At 45.3% G+C, this 20,062-nt stretch overlaps 1 protein-coding gene across 1 annotated transcript; it reads right to left on the bottom strand.

Moving 5' to 3' along the window:
- Positions 1-236: 236 nt before the first annotated feature.
- Positions 237-8,954, bottom strand: SMIM23 (small integral membrane protein 23). Its single transcript, XM_032851260.1, has 4 exons — positions 8,798-8,954; positions 1,108-1,159; positions 843-910; positions 237-587 (listed from the first exon to the last, which is right to left on the bottom strand). Exons 1-4 carry the CDS (start codon positions 8,885-8,887, stop codon positions 375-377), a joined length of 423 nt encoding a protein of 140 aa, XP_032707151.1. The 5' UTR covers positions 8,888-8,954; the 3' UTR covers positions 237-374.
- Positions 8,955-20,062: the final 11,108 nt, after the last annotated feature.

The following is a 20,062-nucleotide window of genomic DNA, read 5'->3' as shown; positions in this document are numbered from 1 at the left end:
GAATGCTGCGAGGCAAACTGCCCTCCCCGATTTTTGCTAATGAGGCAGTTTTGTGCCTGAGAAGTTAGGGAATTTGCAGTATATCTCAGGTAAGTGGGTGAAGGTCCTGACTCCAAGGCTGGCTGGGTCCCAGGGAGCCAGAGTTCTGGTGGGCAGAAGGCTATCTCGGCAGAGCCCTGGGGTCCTCCTGACAGTGTTCACGACCCAGCAGTGGTGTCAGTAACATTCTTAGTGACCCAACTATTTTATTTTCTTGCCTGTTATGCCATTCAAGTGTCACAGCTCAGCTCTTATTAGAGGAGCCCTTGGCAACCCTCCCCCCACCCACCTCCCGCTTCCCCTTGACGTCTTCCCCGGGTTCCAGCCCGGGGCCCTCACAGGTGATTTTTGAAGTTGGAGCAGGGATCCTCCAGGTGCCCCTCTCCCAGAAGAGCATCTAACCACTCCTCCAGGTCCCAGACCAGCTGCTCCAGCTCTCGCACCTCTTTCTCTAGCTTCTCCAAGAAAACGTGCAAATTTTCCTTTAGCCAGGTCCTCATGACCTTTATTGGCTCTTCTGCGGATTCATTGGTCTGGTATTCAAGTCCCTGAAAGGCAGACAGCAAAGTCGCATCTTGAGTTTTTCACTTAGGACCCCCCCCCTTGCCACTGGTTTCAAAAAGTTTTCTGGGCCTTTGCATATGCTATTCCTTCTATCTGGAGTGCCCCTCCCCACCTTCTCTGCCTGGCCAACTCCTACTTATCCTTCAAGATCCAGCTCGCCCATGACACCTCTAGGAAGCCTTCCCAGATTTCCTCAGCCAAACTTGACATCCCCTCAGCACCTTTTTTGAATATGTTACCTGGGAAGCCACAGGATTCTGAGGATAGTTACATTCTCTGATCCTTTCTGATACCTCCCAACTTCTTCCTGAAACAGGCACAAACATCACCTCTTAACAAGGGCAAATGAGCAGTCGTTGAGATAAACATGGTTGGTCATCCCAGTGGGTGAAGAGGGGAGAAGGTAAGCTTTGGAGGCCCCGTTGGTGGGCAGCCATCTCCAGGATACCCCTCCTGACTCCGAGTGGATTCAGCTCCTCCTTTCTCAGCTTCCAGAACGCTCACCTGATATTCCTGTGCCCATGTACAGCACCAAGATCAGCAACGCCAACAGTGTCTGGTGGCAAGAAGAGGAGAAAAGGAGGTGACTCATGGGCAGGCAGGCATCCCTACTGCCCTCAGAGAGCAGTGCTGTAAGATCATTTTTAGAGCTTAACTTTTTTCCAGTTATCTACATTACGCATGCTTACTACAAAACCCCCAAACCTCGCAGAAGCAGGTAACAAGCAGCCCAGTGACATTCCGCTGGTGTTTCCCCTCCCTTCTCCCTGCTGAGAAGCCCCACTTCCGTTCTCATTCCCCGCCTCGCTTTCACATTTTTGCTCTAAATGATCTTTAAATGGAATCAACTTTATTGTGGTATAATTCACAGACAATAAAACGCACACATTTTAAATGTACAGTTTGATGAGTTTTGACAGGTCTACACCTGTGGGCTACCATCCCAGTCAAGAGAAAGGACATTTCCAGCATCCCAGAAAGTTCCCTTATGCCCTTTTACAGTCGTTCCCTCCTTACCCTCACCCACCAGAAGGATCCACTATTCTCACTATGGGGTAGTTTTGCCTGGTCTATAACTTCCTAAATGGAACTTCATAGTCTTTTGTGGTTAGCTACTTTCGCTCAACATAATGCTTCTGAGAGGTCTCCATATTTGTGTCAGTGTTATTGATGAGTAATATAGTGTATGAATATGGCACAATTTATCTCTGTGCATATTGATGGACTTCTGGCTGTTTCTAGTTTCAGACGAGCATGAATAAAACTGCTATGAACACCCGGATACAACAGTTTGGGAGGACATATGTTCTCATTCTGCTTGAGTTAGCCCCCAGAAATGCAAGTGCTGGGTCATATGGCAGGTGTGAGTTTAATTTGATAAACCACCAAACTGGTTTCCAGGGGTTTGGACCAATTTACATTTCTACCAGCAACCCAAGAATGCTGGTTGCTCCACGTCCCTGCTGGCAATCTTCTTCATTCTAGGTGTTCTGTTGGTTGTGCAGCGGTACTGCGATCTAGTTTTTCCATGCACTTCCCCAGTGGTTAATCATGTTGTCTTAGTCTGTTTATGCTGCTCTCACAAAGTACCACAGACCCAATGGCTTATAAACAACAGAAATTTATTTCTTACAGTTCAGGGGCTGGAAGTTCAGACAGCAGGCCAGCATGGTCAGGTTCAGGAGAGGGCTCTCTTCTGGGTTCCATCCATTTCCATTGTGTCTTTACGTGGTGGAGAGCAGAGAGAGATCTTTGGGCTCTTTTTTAAAAAAAATTTTAATTAAATTTTTTTTTTTTTTATCAAGGCACTACTCCAACTCATGAGGGTTCCACTCTCACGAATCATCTCCTGAAGACCCCCAACTCCCAATACCATCGCTTTGGGAGTTAGGATTTCAACGTATGAATTTAGGGGGGACACAAACATTCAGTCCATAGCAGATGTTAAGCATCTTTCCATGAGCTGAGTGATCATAATTCATATATCTTTCTTTGTGGGCATGTCTATGAAAAACTGTTCAGTTTTTTATTGGGCAATTTGTCTCCTTATTAGGTTTTAGTAGTTCTTTGTATATTTTGGATATACATTCTTTGTCAGATGTTTGCACTGTGTCTGTTTTCTCCAGGCCTGTGGCTTGCCTCTTTATTTTCCTACCAGGGTGTTTGGAAGTGAAAAGATTTTAATTTTTATGGAGTTCAGATCATCAAATATATTTCCTTTATGGTTATGCGTTTTGTGTGCAGTCTAAAAAATTTTGTCTAACTCAGGGTTGTGAAGATTTTTTCTCCTCTGTTTTCTTCCTTACATTTTATTGTTTTAATTATCCACTTAGGTAGATGGTCCATTTTGAATTAATTTTGGTATATGGCATGAAGGAGGGGATCAAGATTATTTTCCTCATATGAATGTCTAGTTCTAGAATTATTTGTTTAAAAAGCCTAATTTTTCATTGAATTGCATTGCTCTCTGTCAAAAATATGTCCACCATATTTACATGGGTCTGCTTCTGGGTTCTATTCTGTTTCAGTGATCTGTATATATCACTCTTTATGTCATTGCTAAATCTGTATTAGTTTCTGAAGCTGCTGTAACAGAATACCACAGATTGGGTAGCTTAAACCAAGACGTTAATTCTCTCACAGTTAAGAAACCAGAAGTCCAAGATCAAGGTGTGAGGCAGGGTTGGTTTCTGGTGAAACCTCTCTCCTTGGCTTCTGGATGGCTGACTTTTCTCTGTGTCCTCACATGGCCTTTTCTCTGTGCATCCCTGGTGTATCTCTTCTTATAAGGACATCGGTGCTATTGGAGTAGAGCCCCACCCTTTATGACCTCATTTAACCTTAATTATTTCCAAATACAGTCACATTGAGGGTTGGGGCTTCCACATGTGAATTTTAGAGGTCACAATTTGATCTGTAATAGCTTCACTGGCACTCTGCTGTCCCATTCCTTTCTCTATCATATGTCAATGCCACACTAGCTAGATGGCCATACAGCTTCATGGTAACACTTGAAATCAGATAGTGCGAGTTTATTTTTTTTAGCTTTGTTCCTAACAAATTTGTTCAAATTTGTTCTGACTACCCTAGATCCTTTGCATCTCCACATATATATGTATATATCAACCTTTTCAGTTGCTACAAAAAAACCCCAAAAAACAAAAAAACAAACCTGTTGGGATTTTGATTAGTATTACATTTAAACTGTGGTTCAATTTGGTGAGAGAGAATGTCTCTAAAATATCGTACCTTGTAATCCGTGATCATGATCGATCTCTCCATTACATTGTCTTTGGTTATTTTATTTTATTTTATTTCTTTTTTTTTATTAACTTCTTTTCAGCGTAACAGAATTCATTGTTTATGCACCACACCCAGTACTCCATGCCATATGTGCCCTCCATAATACCCACCACCTGGCTCCCCCAACCTCCCAACCCCTGCCCCTTCAAAACCCTCAGATTGTTTTTCAGAGTCTATAGTCTCTCATGGTCTTTGGTTATTTTTAGCAATGTTTCATCATTTTCAAGTGTAGAGGCCATGCTCATCTTTCTGAAGTATTTTATGGGTTTTGATGCTATTATGAATAGTATCATTTTTGAATTTTCATTTTCTAGTTGTTTGTTGCTGGACTATAGAAACACAACTGATTTTGTCTTATGACCTAATTCTTCCTTTTTTATCTGATGGAGTTTAGGATTATGTATATAAAAAATTGTGCTGTCTGGGAAGAAGTCTTCCTTCAACCTTTCTATGCTTTATTTCTTTTCCCTAGTATATTGACTAGAATCGCTAGTAAAATACCAGTAAGTGGGGAAAGCGAACGTCCTCATCTTGCGCTGTGTCTTGGGGGGACGGGGTGTGAGTGCTCAGCCCGGGGTCGAGGTAACTGTAGCTTTGTCCTTGTTGTCCTTTCTCAGCTTGAAGACACTGTCTTCTGTTCCTACCATTCCAGGAATTTTACCAAGAATGAGCACTGAAATAGTGAAACGGGCTTCCTGTCTCCACTGAGAGGCTGAGCGCTGCCCTTTTTCGGCTGAGCCTGCACTCAGTTGCGTGGATTGACTTGAATACCTGACCAACCCACGCTCCTTCAGGAAGCTTTGTTCATGATGCATTCGCCTTTTTCTGTATGGCTGGGCTCATTTGCTACTGTTCGTGGAGATTGTTCTTTTCAACTACATTCATGGAGACACTAGATACTTTTCTGTATGTGGAGTTTTAGAGTCAAGGTTATGTTGCCCTTCGAAAATTGAGTCAGGGTGCATTTCCTCTGCCTCTATTTTATGAAGGAATTTGTGTGAGATTGGTATTCTTTCTTTCTCTGTCACATGATTGATAGAATTTATGGGTCAAATCTTTTGGGCTTGTAGTCATCTGGACTTTCTATTTCTTCTTGAGTCACTTGTGTAAATTGTGTTGTCCAAGGAGTTTCATTTCACCTAAGTTAGCAAGGGCATTGGCGTCCAGTCATTCCTTGTATTATCTTCATATCCTTTTAATGACTATGGGAGGTATTGTGATCGTTCCTTTTTATCCTTGATATTGGTAATCTGTGTTCTCTTTTTTAAAAAAGTTAGACTGAAAAATTTACCAATTTTTCCATTGAATTCATTCAATTCATTCAATTTCATCAAATTCATTCAATTTCCATTGAAAATTTACCAATGAATTTTTTTTAAGATTTTTTAAATTTATTTGACAGACAGAGATCACAAGTAGGCAGAGAGGCAGGCAGAGAGAGAGGAAGCAGGCTCCCAGCTGAGCAGAGAGCCTGATGTGGGGCTCAATGCCAGGACCCTGAGATCATGACCTCAGCCGAAGGCAGAGGCTTTAACCCACTGAGCCACCCAGGTGCCCCACCAATGAATCTTTTCAAAGAAAAGGTTTATGAATTTTATTTATTATTTTCATTTTCTATTTCATTAATTCTGATTTTATCTTTATTGTTTCTTCTTTCTATCATTGAATTTAATTCTCCTTTATTTCCTTCTTAATTTGGAAACTTTGGCCAATGCTGCAGCTGCCCTTTTTTTTTGGATTTTTTTTTTAATTCTTTTTTTTGACAGAGGGAGAACATGAGCTGAGGGAGAGGGAGAAGCAGACTCACCACTGAGCAGGGAGCCGGATGTGGGGCTCAATCCCAGGCTCCTGGGATCATGACCTGAGCCAAAGACGGACGCTTAACCACATGAGCCACCCAGGCACTCCTGGCCATTGCTTCTAAAGGTTTCCTTTTTTCCCCAAATGTGTGCATGCATATATACACATACATGTCTGTATATGTGTGTGCACATGTCTGTATATGTGTGCTCTCAAACAGATGCCCGAGTGTTAAGGAGTTCCTCTGTTCTGGTTGGGCGGGCATTCCAGCCGCCTCCAGTGCTGCTGGATTTCCAGGATCTCTGCTCTGCTCTTAATTGCAGAGCTGCCACTCTGGTGAGAGTGGCTAATCCAGCCCTTTGCGTACACATCCTAGCCCTCTGGGAAGGAGTCCTGGGGAGCCCCTTGGGTGCGTGGCTCTCTCCAGCACTTCGTCCTACAGAGTCCAGTGCCTTAGCTGCCCCCTCCACTCTGCAGCCTAGCAGGACTGCGGTGCCCTGCGTGGCCTCTACCTCTCAGTGCAGCAGCCACTGGGGAAGAGTGGAGGCTAGTACGAGTCTTCCTCTCCTCCAGGATGGCACTCTTGTGCTGCCTGGTGGCCCTTACCTGATTGGCTGCCTCATCTATGTCATCAATTTTGTGGTTGCTCCAATAGGACGGCTAGCCTGGCCCCAGTTCCTGCGAAGTCCCATCACAGCGTTCTGAGGCAGGATGGAGGGAAGGAGTTGCCTGGAGACAACATTGCTCACTGGTGCCTGGGTCAGTCCAAGATCATTTAGGAGATTTGGGTGGATGTTCCAGGATTAAGAGAGGGCAAAGGAGTCTCTTAGAGAGGTGGGAGAAGAGAGAAGGACTGTCTGAGTCTGGGAGGGGCCTGGCTCCCACTCTCGGTGGTGTGTCTGGACAGGTCTTAGCACAACAAATTCAGAGAAGCCTATTTTCAACAGACAGTGTGAGTAGGGAGAGTGACAGTGTCAGGGGCGAGCGAAAGTGGACAAAGGATTAAGGCACACACAGTATTGACTGACGCTGAATTTTCCCCATCTCACTAGATGCCGTTTGAGTCCAATTTAATTCGACTTGAAATAACACATTTCTTACTTACCTAAGTTTGTGAAGCAGGATTTAGAGCTGCTGGTCCCACAAAGAAGATATAAGATTTGCCTAATTTGCTTCTCCCCCAGATGGTTTTCTATATGGATACTAGCGGCTATAATATTATATATTATAATATATCATTAACTTTAAAAATAAAAATAAATTCCAAAGCAGCAGTCTGGTGGAGTCTTACAGATACACGGATGGATGAATGAAGCCGGGCATAAAGGCACACGCTGATTCCATTCACGTGAAATTCAAGAAAGTACAAAACTTATTTATGATGGCTGAGCTCAGGAATCAAGGTTATGTGGGGGAGAAGAGCTGGGAGGGGCCTGAAGGAGGCTTCTGGGGCACTGGGAATGTTCCAAAGCTTGACATGGGTGGTGGGGGGGACGGTGACTGCCAAGGTGTGTATACCCGGTATAAAGATCCTTGTATTGTACACTTAAGTTTAGGGCACTTTTTTTTCTTAACAATATTCCCTGGTAATCTTTTCACATAAGACTCACAGAACTGTTTTATTCTTTATAACGGCTGTTAAGTGTTCCATGGTGAATGCTATTTCTTTAACAAACCCTCTGTCCGTGTCCTTTACAGGATAATGTCTTCCCTAGCAAACTTGCTGCTGGGTTTGTGTTTTATACTATGTGTGGGGGTGGCAAAGGGGGAAATAGGGACAGAATTAGGTTTTTAGTTCTTCTCCTTGTGCTGTCCTGGGGCCTGAGCCAAATCATTTTCTTTTCTCTGAGCCTCAATTGCTTCATCTGTAAAATGGATTTTGAAATATGCTGAAAGGTCTTTCAAAAAGAAAAGCAGGGACTCTGTAGTCGATTGATCTGGGAAATGCTGTGGTTAACAAAGTGAGGTGAAACCCTTGCTGCAGAACTTCTCAGAGCCTTCATTATGTGAATGAGCAGTGTAAATCTCCAAGCGGGGTGTGTGTGTGTGTGTGTGTGTGTGTGTGTACAAGAGTATCGGCATTTCTTGAACCACAGAACTCTTTTGGGGATTTTTCTCAAAAGAGCCTTCCTGGGGTTTGGTATTTATGGAACTCCTTTTTTAGGAAAAGGTGCAGCATGATGGAAACCCCTCAAGGCCTGCATCTTGCTGTGAGGTCTCGCACAAAGGAGGAATTGGGGCATGTATATCAAAATGAACAAGTGAACAAATCTTTTGGAAACGTATAGAGATCAGTCATCCATCACTCTGCTTAAAACCCCTCAATGGCCCCATACTAATCTCAGAATAAAGTCCTATCTCTTTCCATGGTGTGCAAGGTATAGGTGACCTTCCCAGCCTTCTTTATTTACATGCCTCCCTCCCTTCTGCACCTGGGAGGCAGTGGAGTGCAGAATAAGCTTGTTAGGGATTCTGGAATCAGAGGCACCTGATTTCAAATTCTGGTAGGTCCTGGCTATGTGGCCTTTTTGTTTTTCTGAGCTTTGGTTTATCCATCTGTGAACGAGGTTGTTAATAGCGCCTCCTGGGTATGCTGTGTCGTGAAAGAGAGAGGGGATGGAAGCACTGGGCTGTGCATTGTAAGTGATGACATTTCCCATTCTGACAAAATTTTGCGTGCGGTTTGAACCTGAGCCCTAAGACAGATACTCCAGGGGCTCTACAATTCAGCTGTATCCTATTTATTTCAGTTTATTCATTCACTCATTCATTCAGCCACTATTACGCACCAAGCACCATCATAGGCACTAGGGCCGTAGTAGGAAACTAAATAAACAATCCAGGTCCCCCCCACCCACCCCCCAGCCGGGCCCCAGCATGCATCCTACTGGGATTGCTGGGATGAAATAAGAGAGTCAGCAATGGCTTTGGGGAAGAAGCCCCGAACTATTAATGCTGTGTCCCACCAGCTCGGGCTCCAGGCAGAGTCGGACTGAAGGCCTCTTGTGACTTTGAGGGCCTCACAGTCTGTCTGCAGTGGCAGAGGGAGCCCCGATGGGAGGACAGCAGCATACATCGGGTCTGGCTTTACCTGTTTCTTGTCCTCACAGCGACTACCCCTTCTCCTTTCAAACAGCTCAGCTGCCACTTGCCTCCTGCTGCCCACCTGTTGGATCACCATGGCCTCAGATCAGGCTGTCTGGGTGGAACAAGGTAACCCCACCTGGCAGGCAGACGGGTACACTCCTCCTTCCTGGGCTCTGGTCACCAGGCATACCTCAAACACTGAGTTCTGATGTCATAGAAGGTGGGAGACAGCAAGGCCCTCACCTTGTCATCACCCTGATTTTTATTCCCGTCCCTCACAGTTTTTTTTTTTTTTGTTAGTTTGTTTGTTTGTTTCATATAAATGTAAAAAAAACAAAGGCCTGAAAAAAAGTGCATCAAAATATTATATCTCAGGATAATGATTTTTCTGCTCTTTTGTACTTCTATAGCTTCAAATATTTAGCAAAATGAAAGGTTTTAAAATACCAAGCAGGGTGCCTGGGTGGCTCAATCATTAAGCGTCTGCCTTCAGCTCGGGTCCCGATCCCAGGGTCCTGGGATCGAGCCCCACATTGGGCTCCCTGCTTGGCGGGAAGCCTGCTTTTCCCTCTCCAGCTTCTTCTGCTTGTGTTCCCTCTCTTGCTGTCTCTCTCTGTGTCAAATAAAGAAAGAAAGAAAGAAAGAAAATCTTTAAAAAAGTAAAATATAAAACAGTACAATTTTAAGTTGAAGTTTTTATTGAGGTGGTTGTAAATACACATGTGGTAGTAAGAAATAATCCGGGAGCTCCAGCATACCTTAGTCCTACTTGCCCCCAGCGGTAAGATCTTGCGTCCCCTGTGATACAGTATTACAACCAGGATTTGCCACTGGTGCAATCTATCAGTCTTGTTCTGATCCCTTCTGTTTCCCTTGTCCTCATTTGTGGACGTGTATTTAATTCTAAGTACTTGTTACTTGTGTAGGTTTGTGCATCCGTCGCTATAGTCAAGATACAGAAGAACTCCCAAGCCAGAGGGCTTTTGGGTCGCCCTTGGATACCCAATGCCCTGCCCTCCCTCTGTCCCCTCTTCTCCACTGTCCCTAACTCCTGGCAAGGGTAAATCTGTTCTCCATTTCTAAAATTTGATCTTTTCACAAATGTTATACAAATAGTATATAGACTTTGGATATTGGTATTTTTTTTTTCTTTCACTTAGTGTAATTCTGCAGAGATTTTTCCAGATTGTTGAGTGTATGGGTAGAGTCTGTCTCTCTTTATTGCCACATTGTAACCCATGGCATGTATGTACACAGTTTGTTTAACAATTCCCTGGCTAAAGGTCCTCTGGGCTATTTCTGGTTATTGGCTTTTATGAATAAAGTGGATACAGATATTCTTGTATAGTTTTTGTGTGAACCTAAGTTTTCATTTCTCTGGGATGTCCAAGATGGAAATTGCTGAGTTTTATGGTAGTTGCATAATAGTTTTGTTAAGAAACTGTCAAACCGTTTTCTTGACTGGCTATACCATTTCACGTTCCCATCAGCAAAGTATGAGCAATACAGTTTCTCTTCCTCCTTGCCAGCACTTGGAGTTTTCATTACTTTTTATTTTAGACATTTTGGTAGGCATATGGTGATATCTCATTGTGGTTTTATTTTGCATTTTCCTGATAATTAATGACGTCGAACTTTTCTCATGAGCTTACTTGCCATCTCTATCTCCTTTTCAGTGAAATTTCCTCCCGTATTTTCTGCCCATTTTCTTTTCTTTTTTTTTCTCTTCTTTTCCTTTTTAAAAGATTTATTTAAGAGAGAGAGAGAGAGAGAGAGAGCATGTGCGTGAGGGAAGGGGTAGAGAGAGAAAATATCCAAGCAGACTCCCGCTGAGCCTGGAGCCTGATGTGGGGCTTGATCCCACGACCCTGAGATCATGACCAGAGCTGAAACCAAGAATTGGATGCTCAACAGACTGAGCCACCCAGGAGCCCCTTCTGTCCATTTTCTAACTGAATTGGTTTTTTTTTATACTTCAGTTTTTGAGAGTTCTTTGTATGTGCCAGATACTAGTCCTTTTTAAATATTTTCTCCTGGTCTGTAGTTTTCCCTTTCATCCTCTTCACATGGACTTTTGCAGAGACTAAGTTTTTAACTCTAATGAGGTCCAACTTATCAATTTTTCTTTCATGAATCATGTTTTTTTGTGTGTGTGTTAAGGCTAAGAACTCTTTGTCTAACCCTAGAAACAGAAGATTTTCTCCTATTTTAAAAATATTTATAGTTTTATGTCTTACAGCCCAGTCTAAAAATGGAGTTAATTTTTATATAAGATGTGAGGTTGGGATCAAGGTTTTTTTACTATTGTTTTTGCCTGTGGATGTCTAATTGCTCTGGCACCGTTTGTTGAAAATGTTATCCTTCTTCCTTTGAATTGGTTTTACACTTTTTAAAAAAACCAATTGCACATATTTGTTTGGGTCTATTTCTGGGTTCTCTGTTCTGTTTCATTGATTTATGTATCTAGCCTGCACCAATACCACATTGTATTTGTTACTGTCACTACACAGCAAGACTAAATATTGAGTAGAGAGATTTCTCCCACTTTGTTCTTCTTTGTCAAGGTTGTCTCAGCACTTCTAGAGCCTATGTTTTTCTATATAAACTTTAGAACAAGTTTGTTTGGACCTACAAAAAAAAAAGCTTTCTGGATTAAAAAAAAAAAGATTTTATTTATTTATGGGAGAGAGATAGAGAGAGAAAGCATGAGTGGGAGGAGGGACAGAGGGAGAGGGAGATGTAGCCTCCCCACTGAGCAGGGCTTCATCCCAGGACCCTGAAATCATGACCTGAGCTGAAGGCACATGCTTAACCAACTGAGCCACCAAGGCGCCCAGTTGGCTGGAGTTTTGATAGCAATTGCATTAAACCTATAGCTCACTTTGGGGAGAAGTAACAGCTTCACTATGTTGTGCTTCCCAATCTGCGAACACAGAATGCTTCTCCATTTACTTAGGTTTTCTTTGATCAGCATTTTGTAGTTTTCAGTATACAGATCATACATGTTTTGTTGAATGTATATTAAATATTATATTTGGGGGAGCACCTGGCTGTCCCAGACCGTTAAGCAGCTGGCTCTTGGTTTCAGCTCAGGTCTGATCTTGGGGTTCTGATATTGAACCCCATATCAGGCTCCATGCTCAGCATGGAGTCTGCTTCAGATTCTCTTTCCCTCTGTCCCTCCCACTTGTGCTCTCTCTCTCTAAAATAAATAAATAAATCTTTAAAAACAAACAAACAAATAAATATTTCATTTTTTGGACTTCTCTCATATTTTATTCATTTTTAAATTTAAATTTTTTTACCATCAGTCATTTTTTAAAGAAGTTTTAATTTAAATTCTAGTTAATATACTGTGTAATATTAGTTTCAGGTGTGCTATACAATGATTCAACACTTCCACACAAAGTCCCTATCTACAAAACAAATTTTATGTGTTAAGAAATCATTAATTTTCAACATTTTTAGGAGCTAACTTTTGCAGAGTTACCCATACACAGCTTCTGATTAACACTTAGATAACTTTCATCCATCGAGCATCTCCTATATGTTAGTCATTTTGCTAGCTGATTTTATGACATTTTCTCTAGGCTATAATTCCGTAGATACTTGGGGATTAAATCTGTTTTACTGGCCATTGTGTCTCTGACTCCCATTATGCAGCTTGTTATACACTAAATGTTCAGGAAAAATATTTGTTGAATGGATGAATAATGAGAAACTTCAAACTCATGGGCTCTGCGAGGCCATGAACTGCATCTGGTGAATACATTTTTGTATTCATAGTACTTGGCTCAGTAAATATTTGTTGAATGAGTAAAGCAGGTGGTATGATTTTAATTTTACCAGTGAAGAAGCTGAGCCCCAGGGAGGCCAAGGAAGGATATTAGCCACAGTGGCTGTCATGTACTGAGCACTGACTCCGTGCCAGACCCCATGCTAAGTGCTTTCCATACATTATCTCATTTAGTCCTCGCAACTGCCCAGCAAGTTCAGTGTTGTCAGTCTCTCTGTGGGGGACGTTACTCTCTTTATTCAAGATCACACATCTTAACCTGGAGGCTGAGTGCAGGTCTATTTAATTCCAAAGTCTTTTAGCTGACCACAAGGAGTTCATGTAATTTCAGCCAAAAGCAAAGAAAGTTGCCTTTCTCATTATCCTTTGTGGCTTATTGTGGATAAGTAGATGTGGGATTCCCATTAAATTTTTTGAAATATCAAAAGTAGCTTTATTCTCTCTGTCAAACTCGATGGCTACCTTAGCTTAGCACCTAGAGATCTCATACAATCTCTTCCTTCTCCCATGTCTCACATACTCTTCTTCTTCTTATCATCCACAGCTAAGACATTTCAAGAAATGAAAGGCACTGTGCTTCACATATATTGGCTCACTCTATTATCATTACAACACTAGGTAGTAAATAATATCATTATCCCCATTTTACAGATGAGGAGACTGAGGCTCTGGATAAGTTACTTTCTCAAAGTTACAGAGCTAGAGAGAGCCAGGGCTGAGATCTGAACCCTGTGGGTCTGATTCAACCCACCAGCCTCTTGATTGCTGTGAAATATTGCTTCTTCCTTGGGAAAACTCAAGACCAGAAAAAGAAAGAGAACTGCCCAAGTCAGTTAGAGCTAAGGGAGCAGATATCAACTCTCTTGCTTCTACCGAGGTTCTCTTTAAAAGGTCATTTGCACCCTCTCTGTGGTCTTGCACGTGCCAGGGCAACTGTTGGCTTCTTGGTCTTTACCTCACAGAAATGTTTCAGATGTCAAATGCAGGTACTCCAAGACTGGGCACTAAACTAATTACAACACATGGAAAGTAAGGAATTACAGTTATGGAAAGAGAAGGTGACTAGAAACATTTTCTGGGAATTTTCTGGGAAATTCAATGAATTCTTCCAGGAAACTGCTCTGAAGAATAGTGATGAGTGGGGAAGCTTCTGGGACTCATTGGTAGAGCCATTTCCTGGGGATTTGGCCTTAGGGCAGTGAAGAGGGGGAAAGAACAGCCCTGCCTGGCCCTCGGAGCACATGCCCAGGAGCTGGCCTGGGTTGGGGTCTGGGAAGGGTCCATGCTGGGCCCTGTGCCTCCCAGCCTACCCAGGCCTCCCATTTCCCAGTAAAGGAAGAAAGTGAGGACGATAAAGGAAGAGGGGTGCTGTGGACAAAGGATATTAGGCTTCCTGAGTGAATGTGGGAATTAATGGGGGAGGAAGGGAATGAACAGAAAATGTGTGAATGAATAGAGTTCCAGGCAATTAACTAATTGAAAGATCACATCCTGTCAAGGGAGAGATCTGCCCTGTACCCAACAAGCGTAGGCCAAGCAGTACTGTGTGCTTAAGGTCTGGTCATTCAGACACATCTGGGTTCAAATCCTGATGTCACTGTAACATGTCCTTGGGGGAAGTGACATCCTGTCTCTGAGTCTCAGACATCTGGAAACTGCCGCCAGTGCTAACGTGTGTCTTGTGGGGTCATTGGGAGGGTCAAGTGGGACCCACTCATGGGACAGTGTCAGGTTCACAGAAGGAACTTTGCCTCCTGCTTCTCTCCCTCCCTCTCTCCTTTCCCATTTCCCCTCCTTCTCTTCCTCACTTCTCCAAAGATTTATTGACTGGCTGCTCCTGTGGCAACTCAATGCAAACGTCTCTCCCAATAATTTAAGAATGCAAAAACCTTCTAGGAAAAGTTTACTCAGAAAACGGAAGCAAATGGTATAATAGGCAAGCCTGGAGAGGAGTGGGTGGGGACTAACGGCGGGGGAGGTGGCGGGTGTGGAGGAAGGGGATGGAATGGCTTCATAAAGGGGCAGGCATTTTTGGCTAGCTGGAGGGGAAAAGAAAGGCTATCTGGGGAGACTGAGCGTCATGGACAAAGACCTCCTGACCTGGGCCTTCTACAGGAACCCAGTCCTACTCTGGGTCTGGCGTCTACCTTAGGCTGATGGAAGAAAGACTTGTATTTGTAGTAAGAATTGCAAACTCAGGTGCACAGAAGTACAGAACCATTAATAAAACGAGGGGGGTGGGTTGGGTGTACAACAAAAAGGCCTGATGAGGATGGGCAGATTTTAACATGCGTGTCTAGAAGGGCTATCCACCCATTGCCATGAGTATGTGGGGTCCAGTGTCACAAGACCTGATTGTTTACGAGAGAAGTCAGAAATTCAGGCTTTTATGTGAAGTCTCTTGACTTATAAATGTTGGCCACAAATTCAACTTTGGGAAAAAATACACCACTTGAGTGAAATGCAGGCCCTCGGTTTGTGAACTCTGATTTATTATGTGTCAGCTGTGTGACAGACACCGTGCTGGGCCCAAATCTGGCTTCTCCCTAATCCTCACAACAGCCCGGCACATGGAGTTTCTTACCTATGATGGAGAGCAACAGAGGTCCCAATGGCTAACTACAGTCAGAAAAGGAAATTTTGGAGGAATGTCCAAAGGGAAGTTCTGGGCTTGAGGAAGATGCTGGAGATCCAGGGAGAGGAACGGCTGTTGGAACCGCAGACCAGAGAGGATCAGAGAAACAGTCTGAGCCCAGGACTGTAGATGGGGCAAAGGCAGACCCTCAGCAGTTGGATCCCAATGCCATGAAAGAATTCTACATCTTTTTGGTGTCTGAATCAGTTACCTATGGCTTCTGCAATTAATTACAACAAACTGAGTGACTTAAAACAAGAGAAATACATGTTCTGAGCATCCGAGAGACCAAAAGTCTCCTGTCCGCATAACAGCTGAGATCCGGGCAGAAGCAAGGCCTCACTCCCTCCAGAGGCTCTTGGGGAGAATCTGTTACTAGCCTCTTCCAGCTTCCAGTGGCTGCCAGCACTCCTTGGCTTGTGGCCACGTCACTCCAACCCCTGCCTCTGTGGTCACGTTTTGTTCTCCTTTGATAATAGGAAATGTGTGTGTGCCATTTTCCTCCTATAACGAGCCATAGATTACACGGGGCCCATCTGGATAAGCAAGGGTAATCTCCTTATCTCCAAATGCAGAATTTAATGACATGGGCAAAGTCCTTTTCTACAATATAACACAGAATTCACAGGTCCCAGGGAGGCGTGGATATTCTGGGGGGACTTTATCCTACCATGGTGACTTTGGGACATTCTCTTGAGATTCCACGCTCTGAACAGAGGCAATCTGTAAGCTGGGTTCCTGGCTGCTACGAGGGGGAGAGGTGGTCAGGGCTTCTGTTTCTTTTGCCGTGAGAGGCAGGGCTGAGCCACCCCTCCAAGACTCACATGATGGGCGACTCCTTCCAGGGAAGGAGGGATTTGGGATGTAGATTGAACGACTAACACCATGGGGACATAGATCATACCCCCGTCGTCCTCCATGGCATCCCTAGAACTGAGTGTAACTGCTGGCGTTTCATAGGTGCTCAGTAAGGGCTTGCTGCCTCCAACGTCTATGCCCTTACCCTGCTCACTGCAGCAATGGAACCTGGGATGCCAGAGGAGTGAGGGGGTAAATGTATACATTAATACAGAGTTTTGGTGTATGCCTGTCTGCTGGGGACAAGGGCCACACCAAAAATACCCTTCTGCATGCCCCATTAACCAGAGGGCTAAAAGAACGGTGAACAGTGGACCAAAAAAAAAAAAAAAAAAGTGGGATTAATTTATGAGGCGTTCTGCTGCCTGGATGGCTCATTGCATACCCGTTTTGGCAACGTCGCTCCGTAATGTGCTTCTAGACTTACTGTACTTCGACATCCAGGGGCTCTTTTGTAATATGCCAAATATTCCGCCGTTATTGTTCTAGGCACCTCCTGTCGGTCATTGGGCTAATTTATTTCAGTCGGAATTTCAGGACCAGACACAACTCTTATTACTCACCGCTTCGAAGAGGGAATAAAAGAGCAATTGATATTTGGAAAAATGAAAAATATGTCCAGAATACTTTGGGCCCTGAGGCCAAGAAGAAAAAAAAAAAAAAACGGGGGGAAAGCTGGAGGGAAAAATAAGGCGGGCTCACCTCGTCATGCACTCTGTCGTGGCCTGTCTCGGAGACATGGAGTCTAGAATGTCTGCAGACAAATGAATCAGCGGCAGGGCTCTGAGTTCCTCAGACACCTGGGTCCTTCTGCACATGACTTCAGCCTCCACCTGCAGGAGCAGTGCTGGGAAAGACGGCCGCGTGGAGCGCTCACCTCGTGAGCTGAGGGTGTGAAATCAGGCCTCAGGTTGCAGGGTGAGCGACAAACCCCGCTGGGGCTGTTGAATTCCTAAGGCCACTTGCTCCCGAATCTGAGACCCTTCATGGAAAATTAGCCAAAGGAGGAGAATCCTGAGACGTGACAGCCCGGCCTCTTGATTTCAGGAGCTGAAGCACGAGGAGGGCGTCTGCAGAGATGACCGGGAGGCACCCCGGAGCTCCTGGCAGGGGTCTTGCTGGAGCTGAAGGGGCCAAAGTGTCCTTTGCCACAGGAGAGGCCAGGGTGTGTCAGTGTGAAATCTGTGACTTTGCCGTTCCTAGAAGTCCTGGTTGAACGCTGGGTTTCTGGCAGACAGAGGGGCTTCCGTGGAGACAGGGAAGTAGGGCACAGGGTTGGCCCGGCGCTGGCCAGCAAAAGCCGCACAGTGGGGTGACATGCACAGGCAGGAAGGGGGTTCTTTACCCGCTCTGGACTTTCTCTAAAGAAAGTGCGAAGCAGGTGTGGTTAGCGCCCCAGGCGGTGGAGGCAGGCAGTCCTGAGGACACTTCGCACCCTCCTCATTCATTCACTCTGAGACCCTGGACTGCACCCTCTAGCTTGTTAGGCCTCAGTCTCCTCATCCATACAGTGGGCATAAAGATACCCGTTTCCCTCAGGATGCTTGTAAGGGAAAAAAAGTTAATGTGTGTAGAACTCTTGGCCTGTAGGGATAACGGCCTCACCCTCTGACGGCCGACTTCCTGTCAGGTGGCAGTTCGAGCGCTCGGCTTTCCTTCTCTTGTTGGAGCCCTCACAGCAGCTCTGTGAGGCAGAAACCAACACCATCTCTGTCTTACAGATGGGAACACTGAGGCTAAGGGAGACTCGGGGTCATGCAAGTAGGCTATTACCTAAGGCCTGGGTATCCCCAGAGCCTGGGCTTTCAACATCCACTGTCTTACACGAAGATGAGGTCTTAAAGGGAAGCACGTGCAGCAAGAAGCATGTGTAGGCAAGGAAGATGGGACAGAGCCCCTTGAAAAGCAACATGGAGTCTTGGTTCCTGTGGTGACTGGAAAGACCCCTGTGTCCCCATCTGAGCACAAGTCAAAGTCGTTTCAGGAACACGCTGAACCAAAAGATCCTTTGAAACAGTACGGTTCCCCTCAGAGGGGCAGGAGGCCCACTCTCGGAGGATGCCACTCTAGGTGGCAGCGGAGCCCGAGGAAAGGGGGGAAATGCTCAGTCCCTGGTGCTGGGTCGGGAGGGCAGCACCGTTCTGGCATGTTCTGGATGTTTCATTCGCTTTCTGATTGTGTATATTTGAATCTGAGGAAGGTAGACGGCCAAGGCCCAGGAATGGGGAGCCCTGTGAAGGTGCTACAAAGGCTTGGCATTCCTGGCATGCAGCGAGGGCTCAGTGTCTGCCAAATGAACGTGGCCGGGGGTGAGTGTCCCAGTCTGGCAAACAGCCCTCTGAGCCCCGCCTTGGGTTGAAATGGCTTCAAGATGAGGCCAAAACATCTGTGTCTGGGACAGTTGTCAGCAGAGCGCTGCCCATTTCAGAATGCCGTGCTCCCAGACATGCCCTGGGTCCTGACCCAGGGGGCTCCCGAGGAGGGCTGGGTCTGCGCTTGGGAGACCTGCCCTAGACCTGTGGGTTGGGAACCTCAGGCCAAGGTCATAAAAACAGAGTGAGGGTGTAGACGCAGCCTGAAATGAGGCTCCCGCAGACCTTGAGCCAGTTTCTTTGTTTTCAGCTGTTTTGGGTTTCTGGCCATCGGGAAAAGAGGGCTCACCGACACAATAGCTCCGTGTCAGGTTGTGCTTTTATAAGGAACAACATGAAACCCTTTTCTGTGTCCAAGACGCTTCCTGGCTTTGTGGATGAGCCTTGCAACCCAGTTCAAAGGAAGCTTTGATGGGATTGGACGGTGGGGCAGGGCAAAATGAGGTGGGTGTGTCATGGGCCTCTGTGAGAGGAGCCCACGAGAAACTTCAGGGGGTCTTGGAATCCCAATGACATGGGGGCGCCGGCGGCCCTCCATGGAGCAGGTCCTGTTGGCCTGGGGGGCGCTGGTGGAAGGCAAGCCGTGGAGGCAGGGAGACACCACTGATTCTGTGTAACTTTGCACGGGCTCTTCACTTCTCCGTACTGCCTCCATTTCCTTATCTGTGAAGTGGGGACAACAACGTTATCATCTGTTTCACTGGGCCATCGTGTCAAGGTTGGGGCAAGCATGCGCTCTCCAAATAGGGTGGGTTGGGGTGGAAGGTGGCAGAGTTCCATGTGCCATCGGCCCCTGCCCCAATGACAATGGAAGTTACAGCAGTCCAAGATGGTTGGGATAACAGCGGCTAATATGACTAAGCTCATGATCATGTGGCATTTGATGAGCCTGACTTCACATGGCCCTGGAAACCTCTCCCAGGACACGTGTCATTTTTCTTATGCTGCACATGAGGAATCAGACACCAAGTCCACAACCACCAAACCACACCACCTCCTAAGAAACGTCCTCCTGGTAAACACCCAGACAGGCAAATCCAAATTCTACTCCCCATTCAAGACCTGGCAGGAGCCCACCTGCTTGGTAGAGCCCTTTAGCCTTAGGGATCTCTCCCTACTCATGTGGCCCACAGACAGATGTTTAAATTTTTAAAAAGCTGTCAATATTTAAAAATTAAGAGCCTTTATATACAAATCCAGACTTCTGGCTTTTCTTGAAGAATGAGATATCTGGCCACACCGTCTAATGCTTCTGCATGATGACACTTGCCTGGTGCTGGCAACTGCCTTTGGATGGGGTGTGGGCTCTCCTATCATCCACGAGCCACTGGTGTGTTACCTGCCTGGTCTGGAAGGCACATGGCTTCGTGAATCTCATTCCCTATTTAGCTGTCCAATCACAACCTGGATTATCAGCAAACACTGCCTACGCACCGTTTGTTCCCCATTGCGCTGGTGCTATCTCTTACGCATGGGAAATGCTCTCTGGATTTTTGGGCCCCTCTGTCTGGGGCCTTGTGCCAGCCACAGGGTCCATGACCTGTAATCACCTGTTGACTGCATTAATGAAAGCAGGTGACAAACTCTGTTTTCTCAGAAGTCCCCAGA

This window comes from Lontra canadensis, unplaced genomic scaffold (assembly GCF_010015895.1).
Source record: "Lontra canadensis isolate GAN:19392208 unplaced genomic scaffold, GSC_riverotter_1.0 scaffold5, whole genome shotgun sequence".
In the NCBI taxonomy this organism is placed as follows: domain Eukaryota; kingdom Metazoa; phylum Chordata; class Mammalia; order Carnivora; family Mustelidae; genus Lontra; species Lontra canadensis.
The sequence above is the reverse complement of the archived record's forward strand: the minus strand, read 5'-3'. Positions and strand labels throughout refer to the sequence as shown.